This window comes from Meleagris gallopavo, chromosome 5, assembly GCF_905368555.1.
Source record: "Meleagris gallopavo chromosome 5, MGAL_WU_HG_1.1, whole genome shotgun sequence".
In the NCBI taxonomy this organism is placed as follows: domain Eukaryota; kingdom Metazoa; phylum Chordata; class Aves; order Galliformes; family Phasianidae; genus Meleagris; species Meleagris gallopavo.
In genome coordinates this window covers 22,148,768-22,168,394 of record NC_139408.1, presented here as the reverse complement: position 1 = coordinate 22,168,394, position 19,627 = coordinate 22,148,768, and the positions used below count along the sequence as shown (strand labels likewise).

Genomic DNA, 19,627 nt, shown 5'->3' with positions numbered 1-19,627 from the left:
TTTTACTGAAAAGTAGACTACTCAAAGTAGTTATTTGCTATGTCTATACAGAATCCCAGTTCAGAGCTGCGTGCTTCTTGTTAGCAAATGCATAGTGTTTTCAAATACTTCTTAAAAATTAAACTGAATATTCCTTGTTCTTCCTTTTGTAAAATATAGTTGTTATACATTGTTTACTGACTGTGATATATTTTAGGCACACTCACACAGTATTTATAAGTTCTCTTTTTTTTTTATTCCCAAGGTTTGTCGAGTTGCCTATGAAATTATGCAGACATTGCATCCAGATGCTTCAGCGTATTTCCATTCTTTGGATGATATCTACTACTTTGGGGGACAGAATGCACATAACCAGATTGCTGTTTATGCTCATCATCCACGAACTGCTGATGAAATTCCTATGGAACCTGGAGATATAATTGGAGTAGCTGGAAATCACTGGGATGGTTATTCAAAAGGAATCAATAGGAAATTAGGAAAAACAGGCCTGTACCCGTCCTATAAAGTTAAGGAGAAAATTGAGACAGTCAAATACCCTACATACCCAGAGGCTGAAAAGTAGAATAACAGGAAGACATATGGCAGTAATTCTCACTTCTTTGACTCAAATCAGTCAACATACTAATGGTTTATATGGGATTTGAATTTGCATTTTAACATGCATTTAAAATCAAAGCCTTTGGTAATGAAACTGGAAAAGAAACTGAGAACAAATGGATGGGCTGTTATCTGAACTCACTCCTAAACATTTTTTGTTATATGCACTATCACACATGCACACTCACAAACGCATACAGCAGGAAAACTGTTGTTTTATACTTTTTGTCTCTTCAAGATTTGTCCCAGTCAGTAGTCTTATGTGAGCTTTGAGCTCTCTTCTCTGCCATTATATGACAATAATGCTCAGACTTATAACACTGCCATATTGTGTAATTTGAGTAACATGAACATATTTTGTATGTGCAAAATTTAAAACATGGTGCCTATATTTGAAAGATTTGTGACATTTTTAAAAGAGCCATGCCTATTTCACTGATGCTCAAGAGTCAGTTTTCAACTGTTACCATGATCACTGAATTTGCTTCAAAGAGATTCAAATTTCAGACTAGATTTATTTACAAGTTTATTTTTAGCGCTCCATTGGTTACTTCTCATGATTAATAAAATAAAGGATACATCCAACAATGAAATAGTCACTGTCTGTTAGGAACTTTTGTAAAAGAATGCCATAAACAAATTTGTCAGTGCTGAATGTTTTTGGACATTGCTTTTGATTTAAAAAAAAAAAAAAAAAAAAAAAAAAAAAAGGAAGGAAAAAGTGGCAGAACTGGAGTTTCATCAAATGTGCATGCACTTAGAATGACAACAGGTGGTGGCAGAGTGGTTCTCGGTTCTGTGGACAGTGGGTTTTAGCAGGATGACTCCAGTGGCTTATTTTCTTACATCTACTTTCAAGCTTTTTCTTTTACCCTCTGTATTTCTCTTTTGAAAGTATTTTTTGGGGGTATTATAGGTAGCTGTTTACAGTTCTGGCATTGTATCTAGTTGATTTGAAGCAAAAATACCCCAGGTTTCCTTTTTTTAGATTCCTTCGATACACATGTAATTTCAGAAGGGGTATATGCCTTTTTCACTGCATTAGTACTCAGAAAAGAAAAAAAGTCAAAATATCCGACAGTTTACCCAGAAAATAGTAGGTTCCAGTAAGATATACACAAGGATACATTTTTATGCATGATATTAAGTTGTTAGTAATTCTTAGTGTTTTGAGATCTGCTGCTAGTCTATACAGAAAAGAGAATTTAATAATTTTACAAACAGATTTGCAGATTTGAGGGTTATATATGCGTGTGTATATATAAATGTACAAGATATTAAGAGAGTATTGCCAATTGAGAATAATATTGTACAGGTTCTAGTGCTGTCAAAGTTGGAATAGTGAAAGTAAAGAAAAGCTTTACTCTTCAGACTCTGAGAAAATGCCGTATGGGTAAACGTGGCTTTTAAAAGCTAAAAGTTAAGAAGATATTTAATATATGTATGAAGAGATCAAGGACAGTTTTGACCCAAGAACAAACAGATGCACTTGGTCATGAATAATTTCTTCTGTAAAGTAGAAGGAAATCCCTGGAGCTGTGAAGTTTAGCAGTAGTTTTCTAATTGAAATAGTGATGAATTAGGTGGAATATGATTGGTATATGATGGAATTAACTAATTAGTTCTCTGTGGCATTATTTGCAGGGCAGATCCTGTAGATCCCTTGCAGTTATGTGTTCCTCAAGTGAAAAGCTATTGTCTCTTGAAAAAGAACAACAAAATCAAAACTGCTGTGGAGAAAAAAGATAAGTTACCTGCTACTAGTATTAAATAGAGATCTCGGTAAAAAATAGAATAGATATCAAATATTTTTAATGAATAATTGAAGAGTAAGGGCAAATGAATAAAAGAGTGGGCAAGAAATGCTGAAATTGAGTAATATTTGTGACTAAAGCTGACTCGAGTTAATTAGCATTTCTGTATTTTTTAAGAGAACTGAGGAAGCTGTTTGGTGTTAGATTATCATCTAAATGGTTTTGACAAATTTTCCACCAGTGTAAGCCAAACTTGTGATATTTTGGAGGCACAAAGGAAAGCTAGTACACAACTTTTCGTTAAATTTCTATGGTCCATGTAAAGCTATTATTACTAATATTATTTTTCAACTTGAAAATATTCAAAGTCAAAAATATTTCTTCCTCAATGGTTAAATCAATGCATTTTGTTTTGGGGAAATGTAATTTTTAACTATTTCCACACAAGTATTACATTATCTATTTGATATTTTAGATTTTGAAAATGTTTTATTTTTGAAGCTCTTTATTTACACCTTCAGACATCATAGTTCCAAGCTTGTTTTTTGAGTGACACTGAAATAGTATAAATGAATTAACATACGAGAAAATCCTCTGTAATCAGGTAAGTTGATAGAAAATATCACTGAAAAGGAGAAATAACAGAATACTTAAGATGAACACAAAGGCAGGAATGTATCTTCTGGTGTAGTAACCATAGAACTGAAAATACTGATGCTGTGGAGTAAATATCCATATAATTTGGCTCTTGCTTAACTAACTATAAAGCTGACAAAATATTGGCAAGGTGCTTGTGTGTTCTTACATATTCCAAGTACCTAATAAATAATTCTTATTGTCTTTGGTGAAAATGATGGTCAAATCATATGAAATTACAGAATTATTGTTAATAATTAAGACGTTTTAATGTAAATGCTCTGACCTTATTCCATTGGATCGTATGATTCTCTATTGCTTACAGCGCAGTGCTTCTCAGAGGAAGCATCATAGCAGTAGGCTGTTTGCTGGATGTATCTGTGTCTAGAGATGTTTTCCTAAAGACTATGAGTCAGTTATGTCTTAGAGTCCTGGGACCTTGGGATGTTAAAAGTGATTCTCAGTTACAGGGAAATCAAGATAGTATGGACAAGAGGGATCTATGGTTAAATGAAAATGAGACCTCCACATTTTTATTGTAGCTAACCAAAAAATGAAATAACAGGAATAAAAAATTGTCTTACATACCTGAAAGAATGCTGAGTTTTTGGGAGTTTTAAACTCATTAAAGTACTATCCAGAATGCTTGCAAGCAGGCCTTTACACACGTTGTTTGTTTCATTCACTTTGTAGCTCTGCAACAATTTTTGCCCCATACCAAACTACCAAGTCCTTATAGTCTCTTAAGCAAGATAATATTTAATTAAATTTTTTCTCTTTAAGAAGCATTTGTGCATGTGTGTGTGTTGTATTCATGAAGAAAAAACAAACAAGAAACAATGCTATTTCCTTCTTTGTTAATTTATAATTGTTACATTCTTTGTAATAACTTATTTTCTAGGTAAATGTATTCTCCTTATAAAAAATATTCTAATTCTCACTAGCTGGTCTAAGAAATATATTCTGCCATTCAGTTAACTAGTTCTATGACTGTGGTGCACCTTGTAGCCTGGGATCGTAGTCAGTTCACTGATGCAATTACACCAACCTGAGTTCTGTTCTCTATTTTCACCTCAGCCTGCAGTCACTTGTATGGAATTCCCAAATTTCCTGTACCAACATGCAGAGTATTATGAATTTGTTCATGAAGGATGATGTTTTATTTCAACCTTTTAAAGTATTTTTCTTCAGAGAAATGTTTTGTCTACCCCTTCTACCACTGGACTTCAAGGGAACTTGTGATTATCAGAAAGATTTATCTTTACTGATTTTTCAGAAAAGAGAACTGATCATACTTCTTTTATGGAGAGATATTTGTAATCTAAAAGCTTCCTCCAAAACTGAAAGATGTTCTGTTTTCACAATAGATTTTTGTTTCTTTAGTTTGCAGTTAAAAGATGTGAGTATCACCTTCTGAGGTAAAATCATAATAATATATAAAATAGAAAATTTTTATTACAAATTCTCCTTGCTAAAGGGAGGATGATTTTCCTTCATGCCAATGGAGTAGCACCTACAATTTAGATCTTTTTCAAAACAGTGAATTGAACTTTTGTTTTTTCAGTTCATAGGTTTCTTTGCAATGTAATCTCTCAGATGTTTGAAGAATCCAGGTGAAAAGCCTTTGCATAAATTGTGAGGTGGGAATAAGTCCAATACAACTAGATATTTTATACTTCTAAGTTGCTGGATCAATTTTATAAGCCACGGGATAGAAATAAATCTTTCAGAGACTCATGATCTCTGCCAGCAGATCCTTGCCATAAATACTTAATTTGCGGTCCCTTTTTTTGATTTTGCCTGGTACAAGTCTTAGTCTTGTTTATAAACATCACGCTGGTTATGTTCTGGTCATTGACTGTTACTGTATTACTTATTTGTTGTTTTGTTGAAGAATGCTAGCTGGAACGCTCTTAAAGGACTTAAGTTTTATTTCGTTTACATATTGTGTTGAATTAAAATTACATTTAAAACTCACTAAAATTCCTTTTGCTGAAGCCACCACTAGAATTCTTTTCAAAGGCTGCAGACTTATGTCAAGGGCCACATTGTGTACTGCAGGTTTTTATGGAGCAAGACTGAAGCAAAAAAAAAATCATGTATAAATGTTAACCACAAACAAGTTGGACTAGACTTCTTAGTGTTCTGTTCATTTCTAAAGGTATGAAATACGACATTACAAGAGACAAGAAGAGGGTAGTATAAAATTACCAAGCCTGCAAAGAATTGGTATTGTCTACTTGCATTACTGGTTGCATTCATTGTTTACAAGATTATTTCAGAATCAAAGTACATGACGCAGAGGTCTTTCAGCAGTACAAGAGGAAGAATCCCTGCCATGATGTGATTGCAGTGAAAAGGTCTTCACTACTGTTGGTACTTTGTACAAGCGCCTAATGGTACTGATGGTGTTTGCTGTTCAGTGCAACCTTTGTTTTGCATGTTTATTTCCTTTGACGTAACTTATTTGCTGATAGAACTGCTGTTGTCACTTCAGTTGAAACAAGTTTGGATTATTCAAAGGTGTGCCAAGTATTTGCACCAAAATATCTTTTTACAGTTTCTTAAAATTGTCTCCATGCTCTTAGGTTGACTCTTAAGGAGAGATTAGTGAGGGAAGGATCTATTTCTGCTGGCCCAGACAGTTCTATGTTATTTAATTGCTGACACGTACAAGTTTTACTTTCAAGTTTGCATGATTTTTGACATTTTTAATAGGTGAAAAATATGTATTTTTAATACTAGTTTATTTATGAAGTGTTTTATTGACTATGGTGAGATAAAGTCCCAACTATTCTATGTTTTGTTGAATATCAACCCATTTCCTCTAATTATCCTAGACATCTTCCAGTCTCAGCATTCAAATAGAACCTTCTAGATTGTTATTTCTTGAAGGCTATGACATCTTTATGCTTTTCCAATAATCCTGCTGACTACTTGCATCTGAGTCTGATCTGTATAGTTCTGTATGAACCTTCATCAAAATTTTTGCATAGTGTATTTTGATTCTTTTGCTAATGCTTAGTGATTGCTACTTGACCAGAAAAGCAAGGGGACAGCAAGTGTGAAAATTTAGTTTTTTATTTCTTCCATTTTTTGTTTTAGTGGTTTTATTTATTTGCAAAATGCATTTGAATCAGAAGAGAATACTTGCTACTTCTACCATGGCAAATTGCTGGACCAGATGAAGGATGTCTTCACATAGCATTCCTGATCCATTTATTTTTTTTGTTTGTCTAGCACTTCTAATACAGTAACACTTGCAGAATAGACAAGTGATAAGGGACATAATCTGAATGCAGTCTTTTACAGAACTGAAAGAATCAGGTTATTTTCTTCAGTCTTAAAATCCCTTATTTTATCTTTGTATTAGGCTTCCTGCTCTTTCTTTGTCTCATATTCTGCTATAATAGAGCTGCACAATTCTCAATTACTTGACTAGAAGTAGAACCACAAGAATATTAGATGCTTGTCTGTGAGAACGCATTGAATGTGGAAACTACTGTCCATTTCAGCTGTCTACAAAAGATCTGACTGTGAAAGAGGCCAAGTGTGTTTGCTGAAGTCTTTCCCAACTTGCAGCCTGGAGGTGTGGAAGGTGACCAAAAAACAGTACTTGATTCTTCATGGATGGAAGGAATCTGACATCTGTTATGTCCAGCAAAATGCTGGAAAGAAACTGATGAGTTGTCTCACTGCTTCAACTTAGTGTTGGAGAATGATGTGATGAATTTATAATTTTAAATCTGTGGTCTCTCTGTAACATCTATAAAACTTGATTTGATTTCACTTGAGAATAAAATTGTTATACTGAAGAAATAAATTCAGATTTATGGGCTTAAACTGCCAAACGGTATTTCTTCCTGCCTTGGATGGAGCTCATTATACACTAACATTTCTGAAAATGATTTTAGTGACTATATTTCAGTTATTCAGAGAGTTGACCATTTTCAACATGAGCTTAACTAGATATTGTGCAAAGACTAGAATTAATGAATCTTTACATAATAGTTTAAGGATTGATGGATATGCAATCTTTTTTCCTTTGTACTTGTATTTTTTTCTTTTGAATTTGATTTTGTAGTGTTTGCTTTTATTTCTGTTACATTAATATTTTGTTTAGGTGTTTATATTGATTACTGTCATGTGTGTGAAAAGAAATTCTTAAACGAAAGCAAACTGCTAGCCCAAATATCAGATGTCAGATTCAGGATGTATTCTTAGTACCTTCCGACATGCTGGTGGCATTTGTTATTGTTAGTATATTTATATGTTTGATTCTGAAACAACGCGGTGGTTTAAGAAATTATCTGTATGCTTTGTTTGCTCTTATTCCAGCTTTTGTATCTTAGCAACTGACCAAGCGTATGCTAAATGTATTTCAGCATGAACTGAATTAGGTTCACTTATACCGTTGCTGATTGGGTTAGTGAGAGTTTCGGAAGTAAACATGAAGGCATAACCTTCATTTTTGTGCTTTTAAAATTGTGTGGTAGGAGAGTCAGTGCAAGAACAAATGTAATAATAGGCTTTTGTCACCCTTTTTTGGACTGGCTAGAGCTTACTTCTCCCCCTTTTCAGTCTCAAGGTGTTTTGCAGTAATGTTTTGTGGAGGAAAAAATGATATGCCTTTGCAGACATACATATCTAATAGGAAGAGATGAAATCTGCTGAAGAGTATAGAAACATCAGAAGATGAAGAGGATGTGTCCAAAGTAATGGTTGGCTTGACATGAGATTGGCTGGAGGTCTTGGTCTTTCTGGACTGCCCTGTCAGAACTAATTTAACACATTATTCAATCGTGCTGGATGGATATGGTTCCAGAACATGCTGTTCCTTTCTGATTAGGTGCATCTTGTAAATGTAGGTGCTCTGCTCTTCTATCTAGTGAATAAGTCTAGCTTTTCACTGCAGTATTTACTTCATGTTGATCTCGCTTGAAAGTCTCCCTGGAAGCCTTTTTACTCTGAGAAAGAAAGACATACACTGGGTTTAAAAAAAAAAAAAAAAAAAAAGTCTTTTGCTATTTGTGTCTCATATTTTATTTCTGAGGTACTTGTAGTTTGTCGTCTTAGAAAATCACAACGTAGCTTTTCCTTTCTGTGGCAAGTAGTAAGATCTATAGCCAACAATTTGGAGTTACTGCTGTCTGAGAGGACAGTGACTCCTTTGACAGTGGACATACAGAATCCTCAAAAAGCAGTTTGAGCTAATTCTATGTTGTATACTTCTTACCAATATTATCACTGTTTTGTCTTATACTTTTTTATCCAGCTTTGCTTTAGACTTTATCTCACAGTTGCAGAAGGATGTGACAGTACTGTTGCCTCTGCTCAAAAGGCAGTTGTAAATGAATTTTCTAAGTATGCTGCTGGTAGAAGGCACAACAATGGTCATTAATCTCTTCATTTATGCAATTTCTTTCCCAACAACTTCTCTATCAGTGCTGCCAACTTAATTTCTTTTTTTCCAATTGATTTCTTCCATCTCTGTGTCTTATACATAGAATGCTCTGCTACTCTATTCTTTCAGATCTCTCTGAAAAAGATTTTTGTAATGTACAGAGAATGAACAGAACTAAATGCAATTATGTTATCAACAGATCTGCTTTTTCATCAAATTCTATCTTTTATTCATCCTTTTTAAAAATAATTTATTTTTAAGCTCTCAGAAGCAGAAAAAAAATTGTTACTGCTCAAAAGTCAATGTATCATTCTTAAACAGTAAATAATAGAAAGGCTTATAGAGAGAGAGAAGCCTTTCCCAATACAAACGTTGAAAAGCAGAAATTCTGTTAAATTCCTAAAAATAGAACTGCATGGAAGATTGCTCTTAATGCAGAGTGAGAAATATACAGAATTACATTTTTCCTGGCTCTCCTCAGTTTTAGCTACTTCATCCAAGTTGCTTCTTATCTTTGAGGAATCAGCATTAATTTTCATCTGCTAAATGAATAGATTATTTGATATACAGACTACATATCAGAGCAACTGTATGAAGTTTTGTCTCAAGACATTCTTAGTCATAATATAAAAGTGAACTTGATGTTTGCTTATTGCATATAGTATTTTTGCATCTTGAGGGATCCACATAATTACTTTAGAGTGATACATACCATGAATGATAGAACTTTAAATATACCTATCTGGAAAGAGTAGGAATGTCTGCTTACACATAAGGCAATAGATTGGTTTGTCGTGTTAATTAATCATTTTAATTTCAGTCACAGGTTATGCAAGCTGTATGGCTGTACTGGTCTTCATTAAGGGTAAAGAATGATTTGTGAAAGTCTTGGTCCGTTTTAACTGGGATGTTTTTATTAAAGAATATTAACTCTGAGTAGCAACAGCTTTCCTTATTATCTTGATTTGAGGCCTGTACCTTTTTATTCTGTCACACCCTTAACGACTTAATAGTAAACTAATAAATAAAATCATATTTTATAACACAAAGATTCAAAGGGTAGTTTAGTCCTGCCTAGCAGCAGCATGAACTCTCAAAATATACAGTGAGCACCAGTAGAAAGCTCAGAGAGTTCCCTGCTTGAGACCCTACAAAATAGCGGTCAAGAGAAGATTTAAGTTTCAAAGCGTGCATCAGAACCATACATTCTGTTGTACCTACGTTTTCTCATATTAATGTCTATTTGAGGATGTACTAATTTTATGCTACTTTGATCTTAATGGTTTTTCAGAATTCCTAACAATTGTCCTTACACTTCAGAATTTCCTAACATTATCCTACTTACGTGCGATAACATAACAACAGTATTCTACATAAGCAAAAAAGAGTTTTCCAAATTTTCAAGTGCTTTTCCTTTCTGTATACAATGATATTAATGCAATGGAATTTATTCATACATCTTCAGATCACCATGTCAGTATTGAAGTTAAGTATTTCTAGCATGCTTGCAGTTGTGGCAAACTTTTCCAGGAGGCATAAATGAAAATTGCCTGAACCAGTTAGTGTTCATTATTTTCAGGAGTAGTAGTATTGAGTATCAATCTGCATTGGAAAGAAATAAAACTTTTTTTTTTTTTTAAGTTGATTAGTATCTGTTTTCTTCAGGATGCCTTTTTGATTACAAAGTCACGTGTGTGTGCATTCTTTACAATTCTCTAGTTTTTGAGATTTCTCAAAAATATTGTTAAAGCATCTTTGATTCTGGTAACCTGAATATAGTCTAGACTATCTGTTGATAGCTATGCTTAGTTCCTGTGGTTCCTCAAATTTGCTTACAGTTTCCTTCACATATCCTTCAAGTAGGGTGATTTTTTTTTTGACTGAAGACAAAGTATTAGTTTCACACTCTAACCTTTTCCTGTTGTACATATTGTAAAATTCCTTTAGTATGCATTTCTCACCTAGACAGACCGTGCTCAATAAAAGCTCAATTTGATTACCAGGGAGAAGTCTACAAAGAAAATTTAACTATGTAAAAGTGTATGTTTTTAACTTTTGAATTCCTGCTCATGATGGCTATAGTTCTCTTTGTAAGCTTTGGGCTCCTTAAAGTATTTACTGTGTGTACACTTGCAATCTCTTAGCGCCTTTTGTCCTTTATAAGGCAGTCTCCTTCATTTTTACACTCTCTCACAAAATTTCTAAAATAATTTGAACTTTGCAATGTGTTTCATGCATTGTGTTGCCTTTCTTAATCTCTTTTTATCTGTATGATTTTAAGACTGAAATACAGAATGTTTATTTGGAAGTTTTCACATCAGATGTCCTGACACACTTGTGCATGTGCTCTGTTTCATGCTTAAAAGTTTTCCATTAACTCAGAAATGAAGACCCTAAAAAACACAGAAAATATACACAGCTCAGTTGTCATAATGGCCATTATCTTTAGTTGGTTTTGAATTAAGCTTTTCAGAATTTGCTGAAGAAAAATATAGAGCTGTCGAGTTCTATAATTTGCATCAAAAATGTTCAAACTTACATATCCCAGATATGCGGCAGAGTGCAATATTATGAACTGTCAAAGATACCAGTGCTGAATTTAGTCACAGCACATTCAAGTATTTTAACCAATTTCACTAATTGATGTACACAAGAAGGTAATGTAGACTTCTGCACAGGCATTTTACAAAGCATTTTGAACAACTGTTTTTCTGGGTATGTTTTCTAGCTTGGACTTATTTCTTACCACAGTCATTTATTGATCGAGAGAAAATGACAGTTGAATAAGTATAGACACTTGGAGAAAAAGTTAACTGTCTATCTAAAAGCTTACCTTTGTAACCAGTATGTTCCGTAGATATTCTACTTTCACCCAACTTTTCCCTTAGCTTTAAATTTGCTTATACCTCAGGAAATCTATAATGGAGAAGAAGTGAAAGTGTTATGTTTCCTTTATACCATGTGTAAATGGCAGTTGTGGATTTATGAACTGAGGGGTCTCAATTCTCTGACTTCAGGTACAGGAATGCATGCCCAGCCCCACTGGATTGTACAGCAACAGTACAGCTGGAAAACATAAGCTTCTATAGAGGTATGTGCTTTTTTTAATTATTAAGGTTTTAATATTAAGAGGATGGTGTATCTGCTCTTCTCTCAGTGGCTGTCTTTCATGTATACTCTGCTCTTAAATGTGTTATCAGTGTCATGGATGTTTTAGTTATCTTCTATGCTTTTGGACTGAGTCAGCTCTTACAGCTGCTGTCTCTGAGGATTTAGGGCATGCAGACAAAACTAGTCAGTTCTTTCCAGTATAGGCTAAGACATGGAATAACTAGTAGTGCTTTTCTTCAAATGTATAGTTGCCAAATTAATAATTACATCTTTTTCAGCTATTGCTGACTTTAGCAGTATTTGTCCATGTATGCTAGTTCTAGAATATGTGTAAACATCTTACTGTCTATTTTGTTTTTAAGCCTTTTATTTTGAGCAACGTTGTTAGAGGATACTGACTGAGTAGAGGATATTCTCTTTTATGAGAAACCTCAAGTCTTTTATCTTAGGATTTTTTCCCTTATTATCCAAGTCCAAGTATTCACAAAAAACGGTGATCACACTAAATGTCAATATGGCAGTGTAAATGATGGGTGCTTATTAGTTCTGATCCTTTTGTTTCTAAGGTCACTATAGCTTTATGTTTTGGTCTTGTAAAAACTTGAACCCTGCTTAATTATTTGCTTGAAAACAATGTATATTTTTTCCTTTTTATTAAAGTAAAAATAATGCTATCACTAAGTGCCAAGGACACCTGAACTACAGGTCCCAAAATTTTGGATTGGATAAACGATTTAGATTCAGTCATTGCTTAGACTAATTAACGTTGATTTTAGCACTATTTTAACTATTTTAACTATTTTAGCACTATTGCAGACTCTAGACGAGGTCAGTACCAGCTAAATACTAGCTGTAGCTATTACTGCAACACAATCTTACCGCTGAGTGAAGTCACAGAAGTTGTTCTCTGTCTCAGCAGGATAAACAATGCATATTAGTGAGGCTCAATCCATTATCTCTAAGAATTCAACCACCTGGATATGAAAATGAATTCAATCTCTATGCAAGTCTGTGGGAGATGTGCTGAATACAATTTGGCTGGCAATTTGCTTTGTCAAACAATTAAAATCTCAAATACAGCACAGATCCACATATTCTTGTGGTTTGAGAGGAAATACACGAAACTTGCTTTTCATATGGTTAGATGAGTAGGTTATGCATGAGTGATGCTAGAATTAATCTCATGATGGAAGACTGGGTTTAGATTATATGGTGTCTTCACTTCTTAGCTGAATTATAGAACTCTGCTTAATTGCAGGCCTGGGTTTTGAATTTATTATTAGGAGGTCTATAGTGAAAACCAAGTATTAGGCAGAGACTCACTGAAGCAAAGAAAGGGGTCAGTCACTTAACCATCCCTACCTTTAAGCAGTACGCATAGTGCTGTTGTGACTGAGTGTAAATGTGACTGAAGTAACCTCTTAATTCATAACAAATAAAACTGACTTAAATATATTGTGATTTATAGGGATTATATGTATTTCATGCCATATAAACTGAGCTGTTTCTGTCAGTAAATTGGATACAAACCATCTATTACAGCATGTTAATTTCTTTACTCAGTTTATCACAGTCTGTTTTGTATTCAGATTGATTCACTACTTTTCCAGCATTATTTACTCAACTGTATTATCATTTATGCATACTGTGGGTTTTTATTACTCTAATTTACGGATCCATATTGATCTCTAGAAATTGATACTGGGAAATTAGCCTAATCTGATCATATGTCGAATGAATAGAGGCTAATATTTATAGATGTAACTGATACTAAAAGCATGCCATCAGGTGGTGATCTCTATCTTTGCCATGACTTCATTTAGGTTAAAGTAGTGGCAGGACCCTCTCAGCTTCTATTCAGGCAGTACATAATACAAGCCTTAAAATATGTGAAACGTTAGAAACCTGTGTTTGAGTTCATACAGTGTCACCATTTATTGATGTTAGTAGTTTTAAAAGTTTTAATTAACAAAAATATTAATATATTCTAAGTTTAATTATGTACATTGTATCTATTTTCAATTGAAATAATTGGTTCTTTCTTTTAAAAATGAGGTAGCATTTCAAAATTAGAATGGAGGCTTGGAAGTCTGGGCTGAATCACACATCTCAAATAATAGTCAAGAAAAAGTAGAAAGCATTTAAACTACTGAAATGTGAAGATAGGATGACAGTGCACTTTATTTTAGATCAAAAACCTTGCCTTGCCACTGGGCCTTGATACTTATTTTGAAATGGCTTCACATGGCTCATCTCATTTAGTTTGAAAGGCAGTTTACATATTAGCTTCCAAGAAGTGTTAGCTTTTTCTTGTATTATCACATTCTTCCTTGTTAATAGAATCACAAATACTTATTCCCATTTCAGCACATATTAAACCCCCAGTTGGAGAATGATTCCCCACCGCTTCACAGCTCAGAGAAACAGGTGTTTGACTAATGTTCAGTGAAGATGAAAACATTTCTGACAGATGTTCAGAGAAAAAAGCAAACATAATCATTATTGCTGGATAATTATAAATTGTGTTTTGCTTTAATTGTGCCTTAGTCCATAAGTGCCATAAGATGGTAAAGCTATGAGAAAAGTCCTCATCATCTGTATCTCAGTGGTCCACTGTCTGAACTTCATTGCAGTATGGTCAGACATGCTTTGGATAGTTTTAATACACAATTTGGTATGACAGCAGCAATCTAAACATAGTAAAGCGAAAGTCATTGTAGTGTAACTAACCCTACATTCTTCTTAGCCCTGGACTGAGCATACCTGTCCACTAATGAAGTCGTAATTTTAATGCACTTGAAAAAATTATTCTTAAGATGGCTTAAGCTCCTAGTGGCTATCAGACCTAATGAAAACTGTTTGAAAACTCCTTAATGATACCTGTCATCTAGAATGGGGAGTCCTATTGAAGTCTGTTCAGAATTTTATCCTTTGCTGCTGGAAAGCTATTATATTCTGAAATTGATAGGTTAATTAACGTATTGTAACCATAAGGGAGGTTTTTATTTGCTTCTTGTCTCTTGGAAAGAAAAACAGCACATGAACTTGGCAAACAACATTGTGTCCTGTGAAGGAATCCTAAGTGAATGTTCTGTTCCAAAAGTGGAAAGTTACCCATCTGCTTATTTGTGACAGTTTGCTCTCCATCAAACAACTTTTAAGGGAGGTATTAAGATTTTTTTAATTTATATTTTAGATTGAGTGGAATCTTTTTCCCTGTTCTGTTTGTATTCCATTCTCTTCTGATTCTTCAAAGATTCTCATTATAGAATTAAATGATTTCTTTTTATTTTTTTTATTTATAATCAGGGAAACTGTTTCTAAACAATTTAAAGACAGAAGATGACTAATGGTAGTTGGTGTGGATTCATGAAAGGAGTAAATATGATGCTTGACTACCTGGTAGCCTTACTGAAAGGCTATGAAAGGATGATCGGCAAGGTAGATGGTGAGAGAACAGTGGATGTTATTTTTCTTGTTTTTAGTAAGATTTTACGTAGTCTCTAAATTGCATCATCTAGAATAACTTAAGTGCTGACTAGAAAAGTGAACTGTGGATTGAAAGCTAGCTGAACTGCTGACCTTAGCTGTTTTTGTCAACAGCATGGAGTCCTGCTGGAGACCAGTTGGTGTACCAAGGGGCAATACCAGAATCAATACTGTCTAATATTTTCATTGATGGCTTGGGTTATAAAATGAGAGTAGATCTACTGCAGGTTTGCAAATAATACAAAATTGAGAAGGAGAGTTGATACAACAGATGGTTGTGCTGCTATTCAGAGGGACTTGAAATTAGTGGAGAAATGGGACTGTCTACTACTATTGTGGCCCTTCTCATATTTAGAAGTACAAATGCAGAATTTCAAGTTTTTCTAGCGTGTCCTTGTTAAGTTGGGTCAAATGATTCCTTTGTTCTGGAGGTATGAATATCTTTTTTCTGTCTGATGTATTAAATTTCAGTTAGAAGGATTTGATAGTGAAAATGGTACCCTGAATTCAGCAGTGTAACACTTTTTTTTTTAAATGTTGCTTGAAATCTATGTGCTAAGTCTGTTGATATTAATGGCACTGAAAACAGCATAATTTGAAAAGGACTTTTAAATGTTCCTACATTGCTTACATGGTAATTTGCTTTTTCTCTTGAAGTTGAATTTACTCTGTGAAACTTACTGGTAATAGTAAATTTTTTTTTTTAAACATAATTACTTCAATCATTGAGACTGGTACTGATTGTACTGATTATACACTGGAAATTGGATGAAATATTTATTTGTACGTAACAACTTTTCATAAATAAAACTGCAGACAAAGTATAGAAAGCAATCTATTCAAAACTTCTGAATATGAGATAAAAAGTGGGTGCATTTTTTTTTTTTTAAGTAAAAAGATTTTCTTCTCTAACCAATATATTGAAACTTGCCTTTGCAAGCAAAAGAAAGATCTTAATGATCTTGAAGGTCTTCAAAATCATGCTGGGAAAGTTGCTGAATAATCAGGACAGTTGTTTAGAACAATGTTAGCGGCTTGTTCCTGCTCTGTAAGCAAAGCGTCATCTTGCAAACTGCTCTTGTTTCAAGAAAGATCACGTCGAAGATCTATCCTGCTGTTAAAGCTCTTTTTGATGACAACCAACTACAAGAAATTGTCACTGATGAAAACTTGTATAATACAATCCCTGGTATAGTACTGAAATATATTCAGATAATGAAAATTAACCTCTACGAGTGGTCCTGGAAAGATAGCATGAAATCAAGTAAACTGTACAAAGACAAATGGGTTAGATAGTTTGTCTGTCTTGATCAGACATGAACTGTAGCTAGTTCTACTTTAGTTTGTTTCTGATTTAAGCTGAGGAATGCAGTTAATCAGTTTGCTTACTCAGTGAGTCTGCAGTGTTTTTTGTGCTTAATGATACTCCTGACCACAACATTATTGCCCTATATTTCTCTGTGTACTGAACTTAATATATCTGAGAGAAGTGATTTAAGCAATTCTGACATTTCACGTAGCTTATTGTTGCTTCTCTGAGACAGAAATCCTAAGCTCTTAAATCACTATCTAATGTTTGAGCCTCTAAATATACTCATGGAGCTGCTGCTTTGCTTCTCCTTCACAAATTTTTGCTTCTTCAATGATTTTAACACATGCACTCATCCAAATACTTTAGTCCAAGTGAATGTTCCAGCACTGGAACACTTCTTCCTGTCTCCTTTCTGCTAAAACTTCAACTGATCACACACACAAAAAAAGAGATCTGTAGCATGCATTTTTGGGCTTGCATCATTTTTATTTACGCATAAGACTTGGGATTTAATTTGAAAAGCTTCTTTAGATATGCTTGTTTTTCCTCTACTAGGATCCGGAGCAATTGGCAGAAAGTTCAGAATGTGCAGAATGATTTTTTTCAAAGGATAACTATGAAGTAATGTTAATAAAAGGTAGTAATTGTGTTTGCGAGATATTTTTTTAGGGATATAGAGTATGCTTTGTATATCCATGTGCATTTCTGGACATCATAGAGTACAAGGCTTTTTCTTTACTTACATTGTAAGAATGCCTAAATGCCTGCTGTCAGCATTTTGAGAACTATATATGTGCTCACGAGAAATATATCAATGCTAGGAATAGCATTCAACTCATTAAAAAAAACCTCAAGTAGACCCCATTTTCTAGGCATAAAGTAACGATTTCTGAATAGAGAAAATATTGTTGGATAGTTAATAGGACAAAAAGCATATTTATTACAAAAGGTGCATACATAATTACCAGATCTAAAACTTGAGTTCTATCTATTTGTGCTGTGAAAAATTATTTATTCTGAGGAGGCCTCTGAAAGACTTTGACTAGGGAAGAATAGATCTCTTTAGCCAAAAAGTAAAAATGAAGATTAAAACTTAATTTAGTTATGAAAGAAACAAAGTGACAAATGTGGAATCATTGTTACTGGGAGCACTGGTAGTGAATTCTCTCTTTAGATTTCCTAACATTTTCCATTATGTTATAAATTTATAATACCTTTTTTTATCCCTCCCTCCCTCCCTTTCCTCCCTTTCCTCCCTTTCCTCCCTTTCCTCCCTTTCCTCCCTTTCCTCCCTTTCCTCCCTTTCCTCCCTTTCCTCCCTTTCCTCCCTTTCCTCCCTTTCCTCCCTTTCCTCCCTTTCGTTTTTCCTAATGCTTCTTACAGGGTAAAAGAGGAGAAAGAGGTAGAAAAAAAAGCTATTTAATTTCTTCTTTTTGTTCTTCCATACTGATCATGGGACACCTTTTCTTATCTTCCTCTCTAATGAGGAAACCTTTCAAGCAAATATAATTTTGATTCTGGAGTCATGTTCTCAGATACCACCTTTGTGGTTGCCCATGTGAATTTTATTCTATTTCTTTGAATCTCTGTATTACAATACAGTTGTAATTACATGATCATGCTATTCTTATTTAAGATTTGCATATCGTTTAGTAGCTGAGATATTTACATAAGAGAAAAGAGTAAAGTTTTATGAGAAACTTTTTCTATAAGGTTTTATTTTTAATGCACCATTTAAAATAAAGCAAAGAAAGAAAAATAAACTCAACAGAATTTTATTCTGTTTAAAATACCAGTGCTAAAGGAAGAGAACGTTTGAAGAAAATAACTGTAATATTTTAGGAAAAATACAGCTCAGTTGGAAAGTTTACTGCTTTCCAAAAGAAAAATAGTCTAGAGATGTGGGGACCTGATCTTGTGAAAATATCATTTTGCATAACTTATTTGCTTCTTTGTCATATTAGAATTGTGTAGAATATTTTCACAGAGTAATGGGAAAATGTAGGAAGAGGAAGATGCGGGGTCAGGGAGACCTGTTGGATTCATAGAAAAAAATTGGAGAAATGGAGAAGAAATACTGAGAATAAAGATAAAAGAAATATCAGTGAGTGAGCATTTAAAGAAAAGCTGTGATTTAGGGTAATTTATCACTGTGAAAATTTACGAGTAGTCGGTCATTATATAAAGTATCAGGAGCTTAAATTTTTAGTGAATATAAATAGTAAATGCTAGTAATTAAAAAATGATATGAATTTCTTAAAAAAATATACAGATTCACATAAGCTATAATGCTTCTATGCTATTTTTTAAAATCAGTGTTCAAAGAAATTTTTGGAGCAGCATAGTCAATTTTTTTTCTAATATTCAAAGCTTCAAAGTGTAGGATACTGAGACTGCAATTGTTAAGACTGGAGAATTCCCAGAAGGTATGTGTGTGAGTCTTGGTATATAGCACTTGAATATTCAACTTCAAGAATTGATATTAGAGTTTATGAATATCGAATGCAAGTGAGACAGTGGATAAGTGATCATGATTCCAAATTTTTGCTTACACAATCATGTAAGATCCACTAGTTACAATGAAAAATTCCTATGAAATGTCTAATGGAATCTAAGCAGAGAAAACAGAGAGTCAGGCTTGGTAGGAGGCAATGGTTTTGCTAATTTACATTTGCCTCTGTTTTTGATGCAGATGCAGTGAAGGTTGAAGAATGTATATATATATATATATATATATACATTTTTTTTTCTGTTATGCAGCTCAAAATGTGAATAATAAATCATTTATGACATTGACCTGAAAATACATCACAACATTGTTTTATTCAGCCTTCAGTATCTATTGTGAACTTTGAGGGAAATAATGGCCCTAAAAATGGTATGGACCTATGTAAATAAATTCTATGCAAAAATGCTTGACAAGAGCTCTGTCCTTAGAGGGCATAACAATTGAATAAGTGAGATTATTTAAAAATAAACAACTATTAGGTAACTTCTCTGACACTGGTTTTATAAACTGCTGCTGATATTGCAATGACTTGTGTGTTTTAAATTAAACCAGTTTAGGATAATTTCTTTTTCTACTGTTCAAACCCATTAAGTTAGCGTAATTATCACAGGAGGGAACTAGCAATATAGTAAGAATGCCTGGACTCACTTTCTCTAGAAGGAATAAATGGCAAATTTAGAAGAACTCTAATCAATTCTAATACAATCCACAGATTTTGAAGAAAGAACATTTTAATAGAATCAATTTAATATTATACCTCGTAGCATAATCACTAGGATATATCTTAACAATATCGTGCACAGTACAGACATAAG

At 33.6% G+C, this 19,627-nt stretch overlaps 1 protein-coding gene across 2 annotated transcripts in view; it reads left to right on the top strand.

Moving 5' to 3' along the window:
- The window catches only part of FUT8 (fucosyltransferase 8), an 82,093-nt gene extending 78,318 nt beyond the window's left edge, over nt 1-3,775 (top strand). For both annotated transcript variants that reach the window (XM_085224632.1, XM_085224633.1), the window contains exon 12: nt 245-3,775. In XM_085224632.1, the coding sequence (XP_085080758.1) occupies nt 245-562 (318 nt within the window). In that variant the 3' untranslated portion in view covers nt 563-3,775. The remainder of the gene's footprint in view (nt 1-244) is intronic.
- The last annotated feature ends 15,852 nt before the right edge of the window (nt 3,776-19,627 follow it).